This window comes from Eutrema salsugineum, unplaced genomic scaffold (assembly GCF_000478725.1).
Source record: "Eutrema salsugineum unplaced genomic scaffold, Eutsalg1_0 scaffold_22, whole genome shotgun sequence".
Lineage (NCBI taxonomy): Eukaryota > Viridiplantae > Streptophyta > Magnoliopsida > Brassicales > Brassicaceae > Eutrema > Eutrema salsugineum.
In genome coordinates this window covers 1,603,605-1,627,370 of record NW_006256812.1, presented here as the reverse complement: position 1 = coordinate 1,627,370, position 23,766 = coordinate 1,603,605, and the positions used below count along the sequence as shown (strand labels likewise).

At 40.0% G+C, this 23,766-nt stretch overlaps 5 protein-coding genes across 7 annotated transcripts; 2 read left to right on the top strand and 3 right to left on the bottom strand.

The window, feature by feature from the left end:
- The first annotated feature begins 924 nt into the window (after positions 1–924).
- LOC18015637 (histidine kinase CKI1) lies at positions 925–5,379 on the top strand. The gene is made up of 8 exons (XM_024155094.1): positions 925–981; positions 1,645–1,878; positions 1,964–2,463; positions 2,524–2,605; positions 2,695–3,061; positions 3,147–3,733; positions 3,832–5,067; positions 5,143–5,379. Exons 1-8 carry the CDS (start codon positions 925–927, stop codon positions 5,377–5,379), a joined length of 3,300 nt encoding a protein of 1,099 aa, XP_024010862.1.
- A 685-nt stretch (positions 5,380–6,064) lies between these two features.
- On the bottom strand, positions 6,065–7,477 carry LOC18015636 (ribosomal RNA small subunit methyltransferase). The gene is made up of 2 exons (XM_006397874.2): positions 7,117–7,477; positions 6,065–6,971 (listed from the first exon to the last, which is right to left on the bottom strand). Exons 1-2 carry the CDS (start codon positions 7,432–7,434, stop codon positions 6,231–6,233), a joined length of 1,059 nt encoding a protein of 352 aa, XP_006397937.1. The 5' UTR covers positions 7,435–7,477; the 3' UTR covers positions 6,065–6,230.
- A 242-nt stretch (positions 7,478–7,719) lies between these two features.
- LOC18015558 (PH-interacting protein) lies at positions 7,720–16,686 on the bottom strand. 3 transcript variants are annotated; one of them, XM_024154930.1, is made up of 26 exons: positions 16,390–16,686; positions 15,952–16,113; positions 15,483–15,865; positions 15,177–15,331; positions 14,525–14,761; positions 14,244–14,353; positions 14,081–14,158; positions 13,893–13,999; positions 13,644–13,738; positions 13,433–13,563; positions 13,212–13,315; positions 13,033–13,110; positions 12,856–12,934; positions 12,577–12,745; positions 12,382–12,452; positions 12,067–12,147; positions 11,916–11,986; positions 11,581–11,677; positions 11,411–11,470; positions 11,157–11,211; positions 10,675–11,066; positions 9,914–10,608; positions 9,170–9,827; positions 8,510–9,079; positions 8,350–8,408; positions 7,720–8,196 (listed from the first exon to the last, which is right to left on the bottom strand). In XM_024154930.1, the coding sequence occupies exons 3-26, from the start codon at positions 15,818–15,820 to the stop codon at positions 7,986–7,988; spliced, it is 4,701 nt and encodes a 1,566-aa protein (XP_024010698.1). In that variant the 5' UTR covers positions 15,821–15,865; positions 15,952–16,113; positions 16,390–16,686; the 3' UTR covers positions 7,720–7,985. The 3 variants fall into 3 exon arrangements, with proteins under 3 accessions (XP_024010698.1, XP_024010697.1, XP_006397936.1); XM_024154929.1 differs by lacking the exon at positions 15,952–16,113 and having other exon boundaries at positions 15,483–15,867; positions 16,385–16,686; XM_006397873.2 differs by lacking the exon at positions 15,952–16,113.
- Positions 16,687–18,050: 1,364 nt separating this feature from the next.
- On the bottom strand, positions 18,051–18,690 carry LOC18015557 (calvin cycle protein CP12-1, chloroplastic). The gene has a single exon (XM_006397872.2). The coding sequence runs from the start codon at positions 18,632–18,634 to the stop codon at positions 18,251–18,253; it is 384 nt and encodes a 127-aa protein (XP_006397935.1). The 5' UTR covers positions 18,635–18,690; the 3' UTR covers positions 18,051–18,250.
- Positions 18,691–19,403: 713 nt separating this feature from the next.
- Positions 19,404–23,761, top strand: LOC18015556 (probable glutamyl endopeptidase, chloroplastic). Its single transcript, XM_006397871.2, has 11 exons — positions 19,404–19,754; positions 20,026–21,007; positions 21,105–21,233; positions 21,362–21,661; positions 21,767–22,225; positions 22,364–22,429; positions 22,627–22,687; positions 22,783–22,932; positions 23,031–23,168; positions 23,274–23,568; positions 23,666–23,761. The coding sequence occupies exons 1-10, from the start codon at positions 19,448–19,450 to the stop codon at positions 23,550–23,552; spliced, it is 2,871 nt and encodes a 956-aa protein (XP_006397934.1). The 5' UTR covers positions 19,404–19,447; the 3' UTR covers positions 23,553–23,568; positions 23,666–23,761.
- Positions 23,762–23,766: the final 5 nt, after the last annotated feature.

Here is a 23,766-nt window from a genome sequence, read left to right as displayed (position 1 = left end):
CGATTGAATGAAATATTATAGATTTTTTGTTTTCAATGAATGAAATATTATAGATATGTAAGTTGAAACTTAAATCCTAATGCCTGAGATTGTTCCCTTTCCCTTTCCTAAAATGAGAGGATTGTTTTTATTTATTACCATGAATTGTTTGTATTAACCTTCCTTTCCCCCCTCTGTGAAACATAATATATATTCATACTAATATTGCACTTGAATTTAAGACTTTCTTTGTTGGAAGATCTATATAATAATAATCTATAGTATTTTACATTTTGTTTGTCTTCATAAATAGTGTTTTACATGTGGATGTATATATGCTGTATTTTTACACTACTTTTTTCCCCTTTTTCTTTGAACATCTTATATTCACACTAGTTGTGTGCCACGAATACTTCTTGACAAAATAACAATTTATGAAATCTAGCGTCTTGTTAAACAACAAGTTTCATCAAGCTTAGTTTTTAATTTAAAAAAAAAAAACTCGATTACTCATCTGGTTTACACCAATAATAGAATATCTAGTCACTTTTAGCTTATGTATTCCACACTATACTACAAAAAAATCAATATGTAACATCCCTATACTTTTTGAGGAGTGATGGCGGGATAGATCGACTATGAATGGATATAGCACTTCAGAAATCGAGTGATTTTGATCTGAAAACCTCAATATTTTAATGTCTTTGTAACCCGGTTATACGAAAAAATGCATTATACTTTTTTTTGGAAATTAAATTTAAAGTTAGATATTTAACTTTTTAATGAGAAAGTTTGATATCGTTTTGGCAAAATTTGAAGAAAAAAAAACTATATATGGAAAGGGATCTCGAGAATCAAAAGTTATGAAGGGATAAAGAGATACACTTATTAATTAGTTTGATCTTTCTTGTTTTTGGGTTTTGGATCTTGAAATTTACAGAAGTGATGGTGAAAGTTACAAAGTTTCTGGCTATTCGTCCACTATTCGTCTTCGTCGTCCTGGTAACTTTTGTTTTCGTTCGGTCTAAATTATTTTAATGATCGTTGGATGCCTTACAAAAAAAGAAGAAGAAATAGGTTACTCAGTAGGGTTTTGTGTTCATACGATGATGTCGCTTTATTTTTTGTTCTGAATCTTGTCTGGCTATTATTAGATGATAATCTATGCATGTCTTTAATTATATTTCCGTGCCTCTAGGGTTTTAGGATGTTTATTTTTTTATGTCTTTATTTTTTTTTCAGTCAAGGGATTGTTGCTGTTTATTCATTGATTAAAATCCTTCGTCTTTGTTTTGTTTTGTTTTAGCCGTGCCTTCTGGATTTTAGGATTAACTTTTTTTTTGTTCTTCAATCATGGCGTGTTATCGGAGATCATTTCCGACTCTGGTTTCTTCGACAAGCTAATTATTAAGCAGACCTTTTTTTTTTCTGAACAAGTTTATTTGGCAGACTTTATGGCTAAAAAAAGCCTTAGAAGAAATGTATTATCAAAAAAAAAAAAAAAACAAAGAAAAAATGTTTTTCGTCAATGAATTGTTAGGTTGTTAATTTGTCTTTTGTTCCTTTGCGGTGTCTTCGTTCATTCTCACAGACAAACAAAATATATGAAAACTGTCAACCTACAAATGTTCGATTAATGTGATATATCTACTCATGTGTATTTAGGTTGTTTTCGGGTGCATACCGATCGTGATTTGGTGGTGCACAGCAACGAAGGATGACACCAGAAACGACTCTGCTTTACTCACTGAGGATCTCCGGTCAAGTCTAGTTTCCGAAATCGAAAACATTGGAAAACTCATCTATCCAAAGACAAATTCATCTACAATCAGTTTAGCCAGAGTTGTAGATTCTTATCTCACCAATAACAATACCAATTTCACAGAGATTCAATCACAGGTTGTTATTTTCATATATTACCATTGATTTGTGGATAACTTTACTCATTACATAACGATGATGATATATTGTTTTTTTTTTTCAGATCGCACCAGTGTTGTTTCAAGCTTATTCAACGATCCCTCGAGTCTCACAAGTTTCGTACATTAGTAGTACGGACGGTCTCTTGTTTTCTTACTTGACGAAATTAAACACTAGTCTCGCAGTTTTTGCCAATTCAAGTGGCGTTTGGTACACTCAAACCGTTGATCAGAAAACCGGTCGTCTCAGCGGTAATGCAACGAGATCTCAGCCGTTAGATGTAACCCATACTGATTGGTTCCAAGCAGCACAGAGAAACCACACTAGCACCTCCTTTGTGGGAACTGGTTTGGGAGGAGAAGATAACCAGACTCTGTTTCAGAGCGTGGTTAGCTTGAGCAGCAAGAAAGGAGTTGTTCTGTTAGGATTTCCGGTTAAGTCTCTAACCGGTGTCTTGAACCGATTGAATCTTTATGGCGGAGAGCTTTACATGTGGACTAAGGACGGGACGGTGCTTGTTCGTCAAGGTTCACTAAATGCTTCTTTCTTCATCTCCAATGGCTCGTTTTGCTTCGGTAGAGAACCGAAATCCATGCGGCCTCAATGCCTCCCCGGAAATTGCAGTTCCCGTGGCTACGGGTTGGAGATCGAAAGCTCCAAGTTCCAAGCTTTTTGCTCTGTTCTTGAAATTTCCGGCATGCCTCTGGTAAAATGTTATAAAAAATCCAAGCTTTTTTTCACTTGATGGAAATAGATAGAATCATCATTTAATTACTTTGTTTTTCTAATGGTCAGAGATACACACTCATGTTTCCAAAAAAAGGAGGAGGAACAAGCATCAGTAATGCGACGATATATCTGCTGATTGTGACGACGTTTTATGCATTGTGCTGGCCTCCAGGGTTTGTGGTGTTTATGGTGAGAGCAGCGAGAAGAGAGATGCATATGCTTTCGAGGCTGAAAAACCAAATGGAAGCAACACAACAGGCCGAGAGGAAGAGCATGAACAAGACTCAAGCGTTTGCAAGTGCTAGCCACGACATTAGAGGATCCCTTGCTGGGATCACCGGTCTGATTGATCTCTGCCGCCAAGAAGTTAGACCTGGCTCCGACCTAGACACCAATCTTAAGCAAGTGAATGTATGCACCGAGGATCTTCTTGGTAAGCCTATGATTCTTGTGCTTCATTAATATCTTTTAAATTATGCCTTTGTCCCTGATTCTTTGCCATGTTAATGTTGAAACAGCTCTGCTTAACTCAGTGTTGGACATGAGCAAAATCGAAAGCGGGAAGATGCATCTAGAGGAAGAAGAGTTCAACCTGGCCAAGCTTCTTGAAGACGTGGTCGATTTTTTCCATCCTGCCGCGATGAAGAAAGACGTTGATGTGGTTTTGGATCTGCACGATGGCTCCCTTTTCAAATACTCGAGTGTGAGAGGAGACAGTGGCAAACTAAAGCAGATTCTGAACAATCTTGTCAGCAACGCTGTCAAGTTCACAGCCGAGGGCCACGTTTCGATCCGAGCTTGGGCTCAGAGGCCCGGTTCCAAGAGCTCTGCAGTGGTCTTGGCATCGGAGCCTAAAGGCACGTTTTCAAAGTGTATGTGGTGTAGGAACAACGAAGACAACCAGTCATCAACCTATGAGGTGGAGATCTCGAATTCCATAAGAAACAATGCCAACACGATGGAGTTTGTGTTTGAAGTGGACGATACAGGCAAAGGGATACCTGCGGAGATGCGTGAATCGGTGTTTGAAAACTATGTTCAGGTAAGAGAAACAGCTCAAGGACAACAAGGATCTGGACTTGGACTCGGGATTGTGCAGTCTCTCGTAAGCAACTTTTAAACAAAAAGCTGGCCTTAAGTAAACCGTTGATTCTCGAATGCATCTTCTTCTAATCACACTATTTTCTGTAATACATGCATTAGGTACGATTAATGGGAGGAGAGATAAGAATCACTGACAAGGCGATGGGAGAGAAGGGAACCTGTTTCCAATTCAATGTTTTACTGACAACCTCAGAGTCTCCGGTGAGTGACATGAAAGTGAGACCGGACATGGAAGCAGGAGGAGATTACATATCAACGCCCAACCTCGGCCTCACTGTAAACACTTCTTTGGGAGGTAGCATGAACATACGCAACCTGAGCCCTAGGTTCAACAACTGTCTCAGCTCGAGTCCCAAGCAGGAAGCTTCTCGAGTGGTTCTCCTCCTGAAAGATGAAGAACGCAGAAGAGTTACAGAGAAAAACATAAAGCTTCTGGGAATCAAAGTCACAGTGGTGGAAAAATGGGAGCAACTGAGTCCTGCCTTGGAGAGACTTTTTAGGTTTTCACCTCAGAGCTCCGTGGGACGAGCAGAGTCTAGCTTGAGAAACGAACTATCAAGTCCGAGCTCGAGGGAGTTGCCTTTGATTGGCATGGACGGTATTGATTCCAGAAGCCAAGTTCCTAAAAGGAGAAGCAACAGTTTCTCTGCACTTGTCCTCCTCGTGATTGATGCAAAAGCCGGGCCATTTTCCGAGCTGTACGACATTGTCGAACAGTTTCGTAGAGGTTTGCACCATGGCATCTCCTGTAAAGTTGTTTGGCTCAACGAACCGAGCGGCCGCGCAAGTGAGAGAGGGGACATCACTTGTTTGAAACCCTTGCACGGATCTCATCTTAACCGAGTGCTGAAGATGTTGCCTGAATTCGGAGGAATCGATCCGAAAGGAGCACCTACTACTGAGCTGCAAAGGGAATCGCTACTGAGGCATTCTCTAAATGTTGCAGAGACATCACCTTGTGAAATCCAAGAAGAGGGACCGGGTTCAAGGTACAACAAAAAGCTAGGCAAGACAATATTAATGGCACCAATACCTTCAGAGAAGAAGGAGACTTGGGTCAAGTCAGTGCGTACTGGTCGAAAGCCCCGAGAGGACGAGCAAGGAACTTCCAGAGCGAGCGACGATGAATTATTAAGAGGGAAGAGAGTTCTGGTGGTTGATGATAATCGTATAACATCTTCAGTTGCAACAAGAAAGCTGAAGAAGATGGGAGTGTCTGCGGCCAAGCAATGCCACAGTGGAAAAGAAGCTGTGAGTCTAGTCAGTGAATGGCTTACGCAAAGAGAGCAACAAGGAGATATGCTTCCGTTTGACTACATATTCATGGACTGCCAGGTAAAATCAATTATTTGATATAGTCTTCCATAACACAATCGCAAATGGCTGATACATGTCTATCTTTATGCACAGATGCCAGAAATGGATGGATATGAAGCAACTAGAGAGATTAGGAAAGTGGAGAGAAAATATGGTGTGCATATACCAATAATAGCTGTATCTGGTCATGATCCTGGTTCCAGGGAAGCAAGAGAAACCATACAAGCTGGAATGGACGCCTTCTTAGAGAAAAACCTGAATCAGGGCCAACTTGTGAACATCATTAGAGAAATCGAAAGCAAGAGGACGGTAGATGCAACTCCAAAGTAGTATTGTAAGTAGATAGGAGGCAGCTTTTTGCCGACATATTTGGGTTTTTCTATTCTCATTTTCCATGCATATAGAAAGGTTAAAAACAAGATAATATTATAGCGGTTCCCTTCTAGTTTTCTTCTAACATTATAGCGATCAAGGATTTACATATAGCATCTGAACCGCTGATAGCATATCTACCAGAACTATCAAAAATAGCTGTGTAACAAAGATACAAACAGCCATAGTTTTACCCAAGAAACTTTTTTTCTGCGTCAGTAAATGGTGCTCCTTTGATGGGCATACTGCATTATGACGCAAGATGCCTACCTTTCTGAGACTTCGTATAGTTATCTTTGAAGAGAAAAAATGAAGGATGAAAAAATCAAGGGCCTGGGAGTAAGAAGAAGTGGAGAGGTTACAGAGACTCTCCAAGTTAAAAACATCCCTGAAGATAGACTTAGCCTATATGAGCTATTTCAGCAGAAATCCAAACAAAAGTCATGATACCAAGGAAAGGTTATCAAAACCAGAAGATTAAACAAAAAAAAAAAGGTTATTTAATATGCACAGCCCTGGAGACACAATCAGGTTTCATGCATCTATTTTTGGGGATTCTTCTCAACTCTCATATCTGTTTTTAGCCCAAAAACTCTAGACAATTTTCTCATTTCTTCTTTTGGCACAAGAGATTGTGAGCAAAAGAAATACAGTAGTAGCGTCAATAACTGAATAACTGATTTTCACATCCAAATGTTAACCTTCAATAATATAAAAAAAAAACAGGGTACACTTTCTCCTACGATGATGAGAGAATCAAAATCAATATAAAAAAAAAAGAACAAAACTTTTCCACCCATATAATATAATTATGAGAAATGAATACCCGACTTGTTGAATAACGAAAGAAGATACAAAAACTCTTGCTGTGATAGCTTTGAAGATCTCTTCTCCTCGAAAGCACCTTCCTTCAAGACATTCATAACTTTCTCCTTGAACTCAGATGCTTCTCCTCCGTCTCCTTCATCCATCTCCATATCATCATCGTCATCATCCAATGCGTTGTCGTCATCTTCGATTCCCATGCTCTGGTCACCAAGATCCATGGCGGTGTTGGGAGCAGCTTGGCCATTGTTCTGCAAGGAAGCAAGAACGGCCTGAAGAGTCTTGTAGTTCTTCTCAAGCATGGAAAGAACAGATTTTTGCCTGAAAATGGACCCGAGGGTTTTGTTCTTCCTGATGAAGCAGACTCTGAGGAAGCCATCCCACTCCTTCTTGTTGACCTGAGGCTGAGGCTTCCTAGGCTCGATGCGAACGACAGAAGAATCAACCTTTGGAGGAGGGCGGAAATTGTTCTTGCCGACTTTGAGAAGGTGGGAGACTCTCGCATAGAGCTGAGTGTTGACAGAAAGACGGCAGTAGAGGTTGTCTCCTGGTTGGGCAACGAGTCTCATGGCGAACTCTCTTTGGTACATTATCACAGCGCACCTGAAGCTTGTTGGGTGGAACAGAAGCTTGAACGTCAGAGGAGATGATATCTGATACGGAATATTGGCCACACATATGTCGAACCGTGGAAGCTCCGTCTTTAGCACATCACCTTGGATTACCTAAAGACAACAGCCACCATTACTGGATTACTTCTGACATTACAAAAAAAAACACTAGCAGATTGGTTCTAAAGATAGTAGATTTGGTTCTTAATTATGTTAGCAAGAATGAAAAAGCAGAATCCAAAAATCAATCCTTTCTTACCCTGAGGCGGTTGGAAAAGGGAGTTCCTTGAAAACGGCGCTGAAGCTCGAGAACCATACGAGAATCGAGTTCGACAGCGATAACTTCCTTACCAGCTTCGAGAAGCTTCTTGGTGAGATTTCCAGTACCAGGACCGATCTCGAGAATAACATCGGTGCTCTTAATCCCTGCTTTCTGAACGATTGAATCCACAAGCAGAGGGTTCTTCAGAATATGCTGCCCTTTCGATTTATGGAAGGAGATTCCACCTTGGTACTGGCTCGACGGTGCTCGATTCGACGCCTTGGGCTTCTCCTTCCTCATCTTTCCTCCCGCCATTGTTGTTTATCTCTGAATGCGACGATTAGGGTTTTAGGTATCAGCTCACGTCTCTGTTTTAGGTTTTAACTTTTAACACACACGCATTATTTAATATTTCTTCTTCGGTACCATTTTTTTTTTATTTTTTTTTTTAAATGGGCTCATTTACTCTGTTTTTTTGTGCGAGGACATTTGGGCTCATTGATGTTTAAATAGTGTGCGTTTTTAACATATGATTACTTTCTAATAAAAAGAACAATTTTTGTAAATGTATACATCGTGTCTTTGTAAATCAGACTCTTGATGTCATTCGATTCTTGTGACAAAAGAGAAAATTTCTGTTACAGTGCAGGTATGTTAGTTTTATGGAACTAAAGCGACCCGATCTATACATGAACCTGTGTCGGGTGACCCTACAAACAAAAAAATACAACCGACTTTCTTTTCTAGAGCGAACATTTGTTTGTAATTTTCTTTCGCTATATAAATTTTATAAGAAAAAATTGACACAGCCTAAGGAGTTTACAAAGACCGACCATTGATCAGCAAGGATCAAAAGAAACATATCATCATCCAGAGCTTTGTAACGCCTTTCTTAACGTTTTTGTGAATTTCTCTCGGAGTCGCTTTATCTTAGAACGCATCGTTGCGTTCGTAGCAAAATACGATTCAGCGTTTGAGAGCATTGCATCCACGTCGTGTTTAAACGATCCAATACTTCTGTAGTACTGATTCTCTACTCTCTGGTGAATCAGCTCCGGGTATAAAGGAACTGGGAACCTGCAATTTTAAGTGCGGAAGCTGAGTTACCAAAACATCCACAGGTTCTATCATATGAGATACCAAAACCAGATACCAAAACCAGCATTGTCTTCACGTTTACGGGGGCTAAGTGAGGTTTTGAAAGAATCAACTGCAAGGATCGAAGTGTACCTATTGCAGAAATCCATCTTTTGAGCAGCTTCGTTAAGCTTTTCGATTCCATAGTTATCCTGAAGAAGAATACATAATGACAGAAGCAAATAACGGTCATCAGGCAAGCCAGGGTAACAGAAAGATGAGAAGTGGTAGCTTTTTGGGAGAGAAGACAAACCTGATGCTTGCTGACTGACTTCACTAGTCCAGCAAATAAAGAAAGTAGTTTCTCTCTTGTCTTTTCGTCTATGGTAGAGTTTTCCCAAGGAAACTGGGGATTGTCAAACTCCCAGGGGCTGTGAAGACTTATGTCCCCAGTATCATAGACAACCCTGTATCTCTCCCATGGACTGTCTGGGTAGTCAGTGGACTTAACTTGTGAAGACTCAATCCTACCTTCCCACCAAGCACCGCCTTCACCGGATTCATCTCTCCACCACACACGGCATTCATCACCGATTTCCCAGTTTGTTTTGACTGCAGCATCGTATCGAGTCTTCTCCACAATAAAATCCGGGAAATTAATGAGGTCCGGAAGTGTTAGTTGGAACTCTTTGCGGGACCCCTGTGATGAAACAGAATCCAGAACCCTGAGGGTCATTTTGCAGCAGCTTTCACCAGAACCAGGATATGTATCGTAGTTGAGTTTCTCCACTTTGCAAATCTCTACCGCTCCTAGGTTTCGAGGAAGGTACCTCGATCGGTCACTGTCATCTAATTCTCTAGTTGCAAGGAACTCTTGATGACCCTGAAAACGACACCCAATGAAATTTGATTACTTCCAGATCTACCAAATTCATACATGGAAATGACAAAACTACTAGCCAAAAGGACCTACCTGCTTGAAGTAAACAACTTCATCCCCTAGCTGGGGTATATAACGGCAGCCTTCCTCGTGTTCTGACAGCATTAACCATGAGATTTTCCTTGACACATCATTCAACCTAATCCCAGTATTGAGACTTTGTTTGCTGGTGCTGGCGCTTGCAGATCTTGACCGGGACCCAGCTTTTGAAGTAGAAGGCCATTCTTCGAGTGCGACACAACCATACACGCCTGTGGAAGGAATTCCTTGTTTCTTTACTTTATCTACGGATCCAGAGCCCGACCTCACACGTAATACACAATTTCTTGCACCAGATTCACTTGAAGTGGCCTTCAGTCTCATGGATCTCTTCCTACGTATCACATCGGCTGTAGCTTCTCCAAACTCAAAGTCATGTGCAGGAGAGCATCTAACATTATCTATCTCAGGTTCAGAATCCATAATTGGATTCACAAAAGAGGGAGCTATGGATGCAAAACCATCTCCACCATCTGCCAAATCATTTGCTACCTCATCAGGCTCTAGTTTTTGAGGACTGCTGGGATGCCGAAGCTTCAATCTCAGTCGTCGAACTTTCTTTGGAAGAATCTCCTCAGTTTCCATGGAAGTATTTATATCACAATGTCTTAACTGACCAGACAATGGTTCAACTCTTGACAAATCTTCATCCCTGCAAGAGAATACAAGGAATTAGATATTGTGGAAATTTAATACGAACATAGTTTTTCTTGGTATTCATAATCAGATTTCCCGTACCCATCAAATGTTTGGGTTTCCTCAATGTTCTCAGACGTAGTTAATTCGGTGGATTCACAAAGAGGAAACTCTTCCCGCCACTTGCACATATTCTGGTCCTGATCTGAAGCTTTTATCAATTGATTTCTGGCCTTTTCTCTCTGTGGAGTATTCATAGAATGGGGTATATCATGACACCATGAAGCACCCTTGGCATCTACCTTTGCATCTACAGAACTTGACCCAGGTTCTCTGGAGTATATACCAATCACTTTGTCGTTGTCTTCCAAAGATTTAGAAGAAAGGTGCTCCGAATCAGCTTCATTCATTACATCTCTCTTGCTTTCCATAGATTCTGTTGGCTTCTTAACCGAGATCTTTACAATCAATCTTTTCTTCTGTTTGTCATTTGAAAGAGATTCCAGCATCTGAGATGGGTTTTCCAGTTGTTGCAAAGGGGGTGCGCTTCTATCAGATTCACTGTTGGATGAATCGTCAACTTCATCCGAAGAGCTTCCAGAAAGTTTTGAAAGCAAGGATCGAGCATTTTGGGCCGCTGCTCGTTGCGGCCGTGATGCCTTGACATCAGAATATTTTCTTTTTGAAGCCTTCACGCCAATTCTTCGGTTCTTGGTTCTCTTATTTCCGAATTTCGAGCTATCAACCTCATCCAAAATCCTCTTATCACGCCTTCCAGATGAAGTAGCGATCTCAGCCTGAGAAAACAAGAGTTAGTCAATAGATAACGACAAGCAAAATCGCATGAGTTGAAAAAAACATACTCTAGGATGTTTTCTTCTTCTTTTCCGATGATAGCTATTTTCGTGAATATTATCAACGTCACTGTCCTCGGAACTGCACTCAAGTTCATTTGAAGAATTGGAACATGGACTCGCCCTAGCTCCATCAGAGGAAACTTCGGCATTGTACTCGGAATCATTGTCGTCACTCAGAATTTCATGTTCTGGTTCCCAGTACATAGCATCTATAAACTCAGGCAGTGGCTCGATCAACCTATCCAGATCTGCCAAAGGAGGCATAATATAATCTTGACCTAAACTAAAATCAGGGCCAACAGAAAACTTTATCGAGGAAGGACGCCATTCAACCCCTAATGCACCAAGTCTGCGTTGCTGAAACATTGTCTGGTCAGGTTCTGGATACGGAATCATACCTGGAAAATTAAAAATAAAACACCAGGAATACGTTCCATGAATGACCAACATTGCATAACTGACATAAAGATAAGCTTTTAGAAACGAACTTGAATCACAAAGAAGATCCTGAAGGTTTCTCCGATGGGGAAGAAGCTGAGTCTCCTGCACCATGGAAATTATAAAGCTTTAAATATAGTCAACAATAAAGCAAGTGCAAGGATATTGATCATACATCTCCGATTTGTAAACTAGAACTGTTAGCGAATAATGCATCAAAGTGTGCATATTTCGGTGAGGTCTCTGACAAAGAATGCAAGAGGAACTAGAAACAAAAAAGAAGATACAAGTATTTGAAACCAACCTGATCAAGAACATGTCCATTGGTATCTCGAATAAGAGGACGATAATCACCAAGGAAGAACTTAAACAAACAATACAAGACAAAACATCAGAAAGCAATAGATGATCACTAGAAACTACAGCCATATATTAGAAAATCATCATGCATTTAAGATGCAAAATCCACCATACCTGGTCGTATTTAGCATCTTTTTGAGACTCTCCTTGACCCGTGTTTAGAAAATATATCTGGCCAACTTCATCTGACAGCACAATAGATGTCCCATCTCTACACAGTCCCAAAGAAAAAAAAAATTATGATAAGCAATTGATTCCGTAACTTTCATGTGACTAAATAAATGCTTTAGAAGTCTTTGCTGAATGAAATATGAAAATTGTATACTCAACTTGATATGTATAACATGACTATTATTCTAGTTTCAGACTCAAGAGCAATATGCATGTGTTACTGAAATCATTTGAAACAAATAGAAGATCTTATCCTCGATGTTTCATCGGTCACTTACTGTGAAAACTTTCCATCAACCAACTTAAATCTCCCGATTTCGAATACTTTAATTGGGACACCCTCCCATATCTAGAAAAAGATATCAAAGGAGGTAAGGGATGCTATTGATAAGATCAAGGAGTATTCTTATCCAAAAAAATGAAACTCACATCCCAGATGATTGTTTTCCCATCATAGCCGGCGCTCATAGCAATCCGAGGATTGAAAGGGTGGACATCCAAGACATAGGACTACCAAGAGGGCATAAATGAAACAAACCATATACATATATTAGTAGTTCCAAAGCAAGTTGGGCTGAACCACAAAATTTGAAGATAAATGCAATATGGAAATTATGGGACATTCGGGAGAAGATCGACATCAAATGAGAGCTACAACAATGAAGCATGCAAAATTAAAACCAAAAAATACAATGCCCCAACTAAGATATCAAGGTAAGGAGTAGAAATTTAGGTGATTGTTACCGATTCACTGTGACCAGTTAAACAATGCACTAAGCTACCATCAGCAGCATTCCATACACAAATCCTGCAATCTGTATAGACACCGACCGGTTAAGGGATATAGAAGACGGTAGTAAGTCTACGATTGGAGCAAAGTGAGAAATTAATCAAAATTAAAATCTATGCATCATAAAATTTTCCTCTGACGATATTTACCCATGATGGCGGCAAGTACGAAACGATTATCCAAGCTCCATATAATCATATTGACCCCTCGTGGTGTTGGAAGAAACCTTTGACGCGGCCCTCCTCGAGGAGGTTGTGGAGGAAGTGGAGGAGGTGGAACCTTCAGATGATATCCTTTTATCCAGCGTCCAGATTTCCCCTGGATATATATAATCGAGTAGGTTGTGGAAACTGATGATAGAACCGGAAATTCGCTATCATGAACTTGCAAAGCACCAATGCATTTCGTGGTTGATTGAAGAAACTTACATGGGATTTACGTGATCTTGGAGTCCATATAATTGCACTACCATCACGAGAGCAGGTTACTATGTTGTCATGACAGAACCTAGTAATTAAACGTATTAAGCCTTCACCACATCCAAAGTAAGCATAGAAGGAAGATAGTGCAATGGCTATAAGTCCAACACAACATATGAAACAAACCAGGAATTCTTAAACTTTGGGTAACTATCTTCCTTCAGAGTATCAGCCGGTGAAGATTTTGGAGCCACAGCACAACCACTATAAAGAAAAAGAAAAAAAGAAACCTTTTCTATTATTTTTATGTTCTTCTAACCAATAATATGCAATCTAAGAAAGCCACCATGTTCGCTAAAAAATACCTAAACTGCACATAGTTGACATCATTCTCATGGCCACGTAGAACATCCAGCTCATGAGTCGGCTGTTCAGCATCATCCAAGTTCGGTTTTGAGGCACTCCAAACCTGCAGATTATGGAAATACTGACAATCAAGACTAACAAGCAAACTAAAACCAAACAAAATCTCCGCAGTTTCTGCATTACCAAGGAGGATAATTAAAGTTGAGATTTTAACACAGACCCTCGCATTGCTGTCAGAGCTACCAGTGACAAAAATTGTTCCATTAGCATTGTACGCACAACACAGTATTTGGTGACTCTGAGATGTATTGCTCGTAGATGCCGCGTTAGAAGATGTAAAATTGCTTTTTCCTAAGAGAAACTTCCAATGAGTTGTATAACCCAAACAGATTTAATATTGAACAAAATACAATGCTGTGCCACTTTCTTACCAGTGCCTGCATCCGATGGACTTGGAACATAGATTCGTGGAAGCCATTGAGAGTACCTAGCATCCCAGATACGACAGGTTCCATCATCGGATGACCTACAGATAAAAAAATAAAGCACAAATAACTAATTACCAGTGCAGGAAGCAGTATGAAACATACAAACTATATATTTAGGGGGTGGTCTTGAACAGATAAATAACAATTCCGAAATGAACTATTTAAAGTAGAAACATATTGAACAGAACTCACGATAAAAGTTGGTAAACAGACGCCTGTCTGGGACTGAATGCAATCGCAGTAACAGCTCCAGTATGTCCCCGCAATACAGAAATTGGCATTCCATCAGGCAACCTCCACTGCCATAAGAAACAATACCATCTAACAGACAAATAAATAAAAAGTGTCAACACATTAAAGACTGGGAATTGTATTCTTACCACTCGAATCACAAAATCGTTTGAAGCTGATGCCACCAAAGCATTGTTTGAACTAACGGCCAAGTCTGTAATGTCACCCTACAGGAAACATGCATAGGCGAGAACAAATTTTAATAGACTAGTCAACAATATATGTCTAACAAATATGGAAACAATAGCTCACTTCATGACCGCGGCAGCTAGCCAAGCAAAGTGCAGTTTCCATTGACCAAATTTTGACAAGTCGGTCATCTGAACCAGTGATAACGTATCTTCCAGAACGATCAAAAATAGCTGCGCAAAAAAAAGGCCATACTGTTACCATGATGGACATACTGCATTATGACTTCCAGATACTATAATCAGATAGGTATAAATTCTAAGGTTGCACATGAGACAAAACAAAGTATGGAATGCCCACAGAGCAGAGATCCAGCACAACGGATGTATAGTTGAGGATCTTACCGCAGTAAACAGCATTACGATGTCCTCTCAGCTTCTTTATATTTTGCATCTTTTGAACCATTGTTGATGGTTTTGCAATAGCATGACATGCTGAAAGAATGGACGGAGCACGGTGGTGTTTTCTGAAACCTCCTCCAATTTCTCTGAGACTTAGGCCACGCACTTGATCGGCATGCATATGCGGCCAGCGTAAGTATGGCGCGACGTGTCTCGCTTTCTGAGACTCCATTTTTTTATCTTCAAATCGAAAAAAAAAAAATCAAATCCCTGAAGATAGACTTAGTCAGCAGAAATCCAAACACAAGTCATGTTACCAAGGAAAGATTATCAAAACCTGAAGGAAAAAGTTTTCAATAGGCACAGTCCTAAAGGCACTACCAGGTTTTATGCATTCATGTGACTCTTTCCAAGTTTCAAATCCAAAGACACGGGGAACATCTTGCCGCTAAGGCAAGCGATCCATTCTAGAAACAATGTGGTTTGAAAAAAATCAACTGAATAGCATGCAAAAGTAAAAAAGAAAATATCCTGCTTTCCAAACATCATTTCGACAAAGTACCATGTCTTTTGATTTTTTGATTTTATCTTCATGAATGAGCTTTTGAAACCCAAGGCACACAAAATAAGTAGATGGATAGGAGTTACTACGTACAATCCACAAGTGAAAAGGTGCCAGATCCTAGTAGAGTTGGAACATCAGCAGCATTAGGAGTATTTCCTTCAACTCTCATGTGTGAAGGAAAAGGTGGGTTTAAAATTAGTTGCTTGAGAAGCTTCACCAGGTGATCCTTTTCAATATGAGGATATCTGTCAGTAAAATAAACATGACGACAGAAATATAGCACAATTAGGAAGGTGGTTTACCATAGTATGAAATATTCAAATTCAATAAGCTATGGCGAGGCTTCCATAGTAACTGAACGATGAAAGAGCGGAGTAATTACGAAGAAAACTATACCTCTCTACCAACTTATCATAGTTCAATGGGAGCGAGATGCCATCATCGTCAGCACGCCCACTGCAAGTGCCACTTCTTGACCACCAAGAATGATATCTACGGGGCAAAAGCCCTTTTTCCAAGATTTCATCTCTCAGGTGCCCAAAGGTTCGTTCACATGGGCCGGTAGAAAGAAAATGTAAAATCAGGAAATAGACTTCTCTAAGGTCTATATCTACATCGGTTAGCGAAGAATGGCAAACAAGTCTCTCCTCTCGCTGAAGAGGAACATTTACTTGAACTGCGTTTGCCAAATTCGAAGTTTCCATACAAGGAAAAGATTTGTGGATCCACTCCATGCTAACTCGGCCTTTGGAGGAGACGCAGTCGTCAACTAAACGCCACTGCCAAAGCAAAAAATATATTTTACTAAACTGGAGCGTGAACTAAAGAAAATATACTAGCCCACTTCTAGAGTAGCAACGACCACGGATACACAGATGATATATTCAAGCTTCAAGAGATCTCATTCTAATTGGAATCTGAGGTAGTGGTATCTGTTCGTCCTACACAGGAGATGACCATCATGTATCAATGTATTGAAATAGACCCTTAAACGACACCTGAACGAGAGCTTCCCCTAACCCAGCGACTGAAAGAAGGAAAGAAATCCACAAAAGAAAGTTGATTCACTTCATTAAATATCATAAGAAAGTGGATCGGAAAGGATTGAGACATAATCCTAAACGTTCCTTTAACGCATTCATCACTAAGCTCAATGCGATTTGAACGAGATATTTCGGAATCAAAAGCCCTAAGATCGAATTACATAGAAAAGCATCCATCATACATAAAAATGAAATTTAACTAAAAACTCTCAATTCCGCATCTAAAAAGAGAAGGGAGAAGCGCAGGAAGAGCTACGTACAAGCTAGGGTTTAGTTCGGTCGAGAGACATACAGCTACCCAGCACTTGACGAGTGGATAGGGAAATGAATATCGAATCCTCGTTGAACGATTTGAAGCAGGTTTGAAGGAGAAAAACGAGAGAGATGAAGAGCGAATTCGAATGATTCCGATGTCGTCAAAACGAGAGACAAGCAGTAACAACGTTACATTCTGCGAGTTGTCTGCGTCTCCTGGTACGACATCGCCAGGGTCGAGCGAACAAGGAAGAAGGTAACAAAGACCAGTGACGCTTTTTTTTTCTTTTCTTTTTTTTTTACCGCTGAGATTTTTCTGTGTGATGGAAAATTTGGAAGCTACAATTTTTATTTTTAGAGAGTATAGAAGCGAACAATAGAAAGAGTTTTTTAATGAGGAGAAAAAAAGAAACTCGGTTACGTATGTGTAAGAAGACAGATACACCCCTACATGCTGTGACATCTTCTTAATCCGCCTGAAACTTGTAAGGGTATAAATGGCTTTTCGTAATTATTGGCGGCCGAGCCAAAAAAAAGAAAGAAATGAAGTCAGCTTAATTTCGATTGTATTCATTCATATACTTACCATCAGGTTTTATAACTGGTAAATACAGATACGCGTCGATGCATTTTCCTGTTAAAAATCTCCAGTTCTTACCGCCAAAAATATAAGTGGAGGAATTCAAAATTGCATATACACACACACATAAGCATGAAATAAGTACATACTCCTTTAAAAAAAATAAAAAAAAAAATACAATTTATAGGTGGACGGATTTTGATCCATTCCGCTAAAGGTCATAGCTCTCACGATTTTTTTTATATTATAAATATTTGCTACATGTCGGTTTTCAAATTCAATTTAGTACAATTACATTGCAATTTGCCTTTCTTGTTCATTATGTTACTGTTTCTTAGGAGTTAAGACCGTGAGGTGGCCATAAACATGTTCTATATGCCGCTTGATATATCGGCCCATGTTTAAGCTTGCCCAATATATTTGTGCAGCCCATTAAATGCTCTACAGAGAGCATAAATCATTAGCATCAATATAAAACAACCAATATGATGTCAAAAAAAAAATATATATATATATATATAAATCAACCAATAGGAAAAGAAAAAAAATGCGTTTATACATATTTAGGTTTTTTTACATCATATACAGTTGTACTTGCTTTTATATTTTTGAAAAAGATATATCAAAATACATGATCGAACATAGAAAAGCACCCATCATCCATAAAAGTGAAATCCAACTAAAACCCCCGCATTCCGCAGCTAAAACCGAAATTTCTTATCGTCAAATGCAATATATGTCCGATGTGTTATGACATATGATACATGTATGCACAATATCTTGGATAACTTTTGATTGCTTCCACGCCCGATTTAGACCAATATTTCATCGTTCTACTTTACATGGTATATAAAACACTGATCAATAAACTCGTTCCACATCATTTTGATTTTGACACATCACTCTCCAAACGTGTTGATTATCAACCACGTTTAAAAAGAAAAAAAAAACATATGCAAAAGCAAATGAAAATACCTAATATCATCACCCACTCAAATCCAGAAAACACGCAATTAAGATTTTATCAGTTCCATAGATACAGAAGGTAATTAGTAATCAAATTTAATTGGAAAAAAATACGTAGAGATCTATGAAACACCTCTTGTGTAGTGTACTATTCATCATATTCATTATCACATTACAAGCACCAAAGAAACCAAACCAAACACGTACGAGGACAACAACAACAACAATAACAGCAAGAAGAAGAAGAAAGATCGATCTGATTCTGACCGTACCTAATTTTTCAATTTTAATATATTATCAAACATCAAAAACACTTTCAATTAATTATCATAAGTGCGACACTCATCAGTCTCAGGATTATCACTGCAGTATTCTTCCAAAGGATCGGATCCACCAGCTTTCTTCTTGTCCCTAGCGTGACTCGCCGCCGCACTCAGCTCCTCCACCTCGTCCCACGCCGCCACACACTCGCCGCTCACCGGATCGTCGGCGCATGTCTCCTTCGCTTCCTGTATACTCTTCTCCACCTTATCCGATATCCCTCCTTCTGATGTCGCCTTAATCGGCTTAACCATAACCATCCGGTTCATAGAACCGAATCTCCACGGGTAATTCAAACGGACCGGGGCGGATAGGCGAGCCGCAGGTCGAACCACCGCTCGCGGAGTCGCGACGTTGAGACCGCTTGCAGCTATGGTTGTCATCGTTGGAGGATTTTGATGGAGGAGAGATTTTTTTTGACGTTAAAGGAGAAGAAGAAGATAAATACTGCTTCTTAATATTGAACTCTGTGAACACGATCCTCTTATCTCCTAACAACCAAGCATATTGAGCCGCGTGGTTTTTAGATAATATTTTTTTTAAAAAAATATTCATTTCCACCAAACTGAGAATACATACATAAGTATTTTCTTTTTCGCATATTAGTTCTTTTTCACGCAAAATTTTCAGACGTAACACATTTTATGAAAAAAAGTTGGAAAGCCTACATAAAAACAAAATGGACAAAACTTTATCGAAAGGTATGCTCTGAAGAGACATTTATTGTCAAACCAAATGTACAGCTCAAATTTGTTTCGTATATTATTTACAGGGTTTTAAAATTTTACGTAAAAATGTTAAAATAAATCACTTACAGTTTTTAAAATTACAGTATATTAGTCAAAAATATGTTTATAAGAATGCGAAAAACTATAATTTATACAAAAATTCATGAAAAAAATAGATGCTTTTTTTTTTCATTTTGTAACTGTTGGGTGTTGAGGGAATCGGAGGACTTTTGCTGGGCCATATTAAAGAAAAGAACCGCAAGTTGGGTCATAGCTAAGGCCCACAAAAGCAGTGACGTTCACGAAGATATGGTGCACTCGACCGTATTGTATAACGCGTTGCTGATATTTTGCTGATTTTTCATGTTAATTATTTTTATTGGATACAATACAATACAATACAGCCGTCGAATAGACTAAGGGAATCATCATCACACTTTAAAAAGGCTAAAAAAAGTCAGAATAAAAATGATGCGCTTTCACAGAGCTTGTCATCGTTTCTCTCTTTCACCTCTCTGCCATTTATCTCCGCCGTCTCCGCCGTCTGCTTCTCTCCTTCTACCTCCCAAGTTTTCCGGATTCTCGACGCTGCGTACGCATCGTTACTCAAAAGTTCGCAGATCCTCCGGAAACTCGCTGACCACTGTCATGTCTTCACGTTCTGCTTCTAGACTTCGCTGCCTCGCATCTGTATGTCCCGAAGGTGCAGAAGACGGTGGTGGTAGCAGCTCTAATGGCTCAATTTCAGCCTCCGCTGCGGCAACTGAAGATGATGGTAATTTTTTCATTTCCGCCGATTTTGCTGGATTCAAATGATACGGAAAAGTTCGATTGTGTTGATGAAAATTGGATTTGAATTTGTATAGTTAGTGTTGTTACGTTCCACTGAATTCGAGCTCTTATCTGTAGAAAATCGCTTTTCACCGTTTTGTCGTTGGGAAACAACGATGCCTTTCCAAATTCGTTCGATGCTAGCTAATGTGACTCTGTGTAGTCAGAGAGACGTGTGTGCTTACGTAAATGGTTTTGATGTTTGAATTATGTAGATTTGGCTTTAGGCACTGGATATCGTCTCCCTCCACCTGAGATCAGAGATATTGTCGATGCCCCACCAGTCCCGGCCTTGTCATTTTCACCGCATAGGGATAAGATCTTGTTTCTCAAGCGGAGAGCTTTGCCTCCGTTGGCAGATTTGGCCAGACCAGAGGAGAAGCTTGCAGGTGTTCGAATTGATGGATATTGCAATACCAGAAGCAGGATGTCATTCTATACTGGTTTAGGAATTCATCAGTTATTGCCTGATGGTACATTGAGTCCAGAGAAGGAGATCACTGGCATTCCAGATGGTGGTAAGATTAACTTTGTTACATGGTCCAATGATGGTAAGCATCTGGCTTTCAGCATCCGGGTCGATGAGAACGGAAATAGTAGTAAGCCTATAGTATGGGTAGCTGATGTTGAGACTGGAGAAGCTAGACCACTTTTCAAGTCGCAAGATATTTATCTGAATGCGATTTTCGAGAGTTTTGTTTGGATTGATAATTCCACTTTGTTGGTCAGCACAATCCCTTCATCTCGTGGAGACCCACCAAAGAAACCTTTGGTCCCGTCTGGTCCCAAAACTCTGTCAAACGAGAAGAAGAATGTTGTACAAGTTAGAACATTCCAGGATTTGCTTAAGGATGAATATGATGCTGATCTATTCGACTACTATGCCACGTCACAACTAGTATTGGCTTCTTTGGATGGTACAGCGAAGGAAGTTGGGTTACCTGCAGTATATACGTCATTAGACCCTTCGACAGACCATAAGTACTTGTTAGTTTCATCCCTTCACAGGCCATATTCTTTCATTGTACCTTGTGGTAGATTTCCAAAGAAGGTTGAAGTCTGGACAGCTGATGGTAAATTTGTAAGACAGCTGTGTGACTTGCCCCTAGCCGAAGATATCCCCATAGCCTCCAATAGTGTGCGCAAAGGAATGCGTTCTATAAATTGGCGGGCAGACAAGCCGTCAACCCTTTATTGGTAAATATATGAGACTCCAATATTATAGCCACACGCTATACAGATTCCAAAATGTGATTTGGAAATAATTTATTTACAACTCTCTTGAGATATGTAGGGCTGAAACACAAGATGGGGGTGATGCCAAAGTGGAAGTTTCACCACGTGATATAGTTTATATGCAGTCTGCGGAACCACTAGCAGGAGAAGAACCAGAAGTTTTGCACAAGCTTGATCTTCGCTATGGGTAAAAACTAAAACCACAGGAGATGTTGTAGTCGTAGATTATCAATGCTATCTTCTATAAAAAAAAAAACAAAATAGCTTCATGGAGGCCTTCTATGTCCTAACATTGATCCGATTTTATATCTGCAGAGGCATTTCTTGGTGTGATGATACATTGGCTCTCGTTTATGAATCATGGTATAAAACACGACGGACAAGGACATGGGCTATCTCTCCTGGATCTAACGATGTCAGTCCACGCATATTGTTTGATAGATCATCGGAAGATGTATACTCAGACCCTGGCTCAACCATGCTGAGGAGAACCGCTGCTGGAACGTATGTAATAGCCAAGATAAAGAAGGAAAATGATGAAGGCACTAATGTCTTACTGAACGGAAGTGGGGCTACACCACAAGGGAATGTACCCTTCCTTGACTTGTTTGACATGTAAGCCTACCTGACAAAGGCTTCTCTTTCTTGCGTTTTTTTCTCTTGTTTTTATTGCCATAACGTGTTAACAAACTGGGAATGTTTTGTGCAAAATTTATTTAGAAACACAGGCAACAAAGAACGGATCTGGGAGAGCGACAAAGAAAAGTATTTTGAGACGGTTGTGGCCTTGATGTCTGACCAGAAAGAAGGGGATTTGAAAATGGAGGAGCTTAAAATTCTGACATCAAAGGAGTCTAAAACTGAGAACACCCAATATTCTCTCCAACTTTGGCCTGACAGGAAAGTGCAACAGATTACAAACTTCCCTCATCCGTATCCCCAGTTGGCTTCGTTACAGAAAGAGATGATCCGGTATCAACGAAAAGACGGGGTTCAACTTACTGCAACACTATACCTACCACCAGGCTATGATCCATCAAAAGACGGTCCTCTGCCTTGTCTGTTTTGGTCTTATCCTGGTGAATTCAAGAGCAAAGATGCTGCTGGTCAAGTCCGTGGCTCTCCGAATGAATTTGCAGGCATTGGTTCAACTTCTGCCCTTCTTTGGCTTGCTAGAAGGTATCAAACATTTTTCAATCTCTATGCTTGTTTAGCCATGATACTGTTTTTGGCTGTTCTAGTGTCCTGGAGTCTATTTTGTTGAGCTAGGTGATTGAGTGTTGGCTTATACCATTTGGATTCTTCTGCATTGTGCAGGTTCGCTATATTATCTGGACCTACTATACCAATAATTGGTGAAGGTGATGAAGAGGCTAATGATAGGTACTATGATATCTACTTTCGACAAGCTGGTAGCTGAAACATGGAAACCAGTGTCATTTTCTTAATATAATTTTCCTGTTAGCATAAGCAAAACTAACTAAATGGATGCCAGTGACATCAAACCACTCAAGTTTTAGATCTGAGATGTGCTTGAGCTTGACAGGTTCTAACGTGAACAACAAAAACAACATTCTCAGGTATGTCGAGCAATTGGTTACAAGTGCTGAGGCTGCTGTAGAGGAAGTCGTCAGGCGTGGAGTAAGCATTGCTTGATCCCAATTCCATCATTTTGCTATTGGAATAAACCACGAAAGTGTGGAAGCTTAGTATTTTTTGGTCCCTCATTTTACAAGGTGGCCCATCCAAGCAAAATCGCTGTTGGGGGACACTCCTATGGAGCGTTTATGACTGCGAATCTACTTGCACATGCTCCTCATCTTTTCTCCTGCGGAATAGCTCGATCTGGCGCTTACAACAGGACACTCACACCCTTTGGTTTCCAGGTGCCACCATGACCATTTTCTTTCTCGTCTCATTCTCTGCATTCGGATAGATGTTAACTGATCTCGGGTTAACATTTAACTATGCGTGGAAATTTCAGAACGAGGACCGAACACTGTGGGAAGCTACTAACGTCTATGTAGAGATGAGCCCATTCATGGCTGCTAATAAAATCAAGAAGCCAATCTTGCTCATCCATGGTGAAGAAGACAATAACCCAGGAACTCTAACAATGCAGGTTATACCTTCAGTAGAGATCACCGGAAAGGATTAGATTCCAATCCAAAACAATTATCTCTGCATTGGTTCTAACTACTTTCATTTCATATCCTTTGTATAACAGTCGGACAGATTCTTCAACGCACTGAAAGGCCATGGGGCTCTTTGCCGACTTGTGGTTCTTCCTTACGAGAGCCATGGGTACTCAGCACGGGAAAGCATTATGCACGTTCTCTGGGAAACTGATCGCTGGCTTCAAAAATACTGTGTTCCGAACACATCAGATGCAGACACAAGTCCAGACCAGTCCAAAGAAGGATCGGATTCTGCAGATAAAGTAGCGACTGCCACAGGAGGTGGTAACCCGGAGTTTGGTGAGCATGAAGGTCACTCCAAGCTCTGAGGAGATCACTTCTCTGGTAAACATTCCCAACCAATAAACAAAACCACAAGATTTCTCACGTTTGTATAGCTTATCAGTTTGTTTAAATTTCTGGTTATGCTTTTAATTTTCAGAGTCTCTGTGCCTCGGGTTTGGGCATTCAAACGCACTTGCAGAAACTGGGAACACAACACAAACTATATTTTTTCATAGAACATTCGGATTCGTAATAATG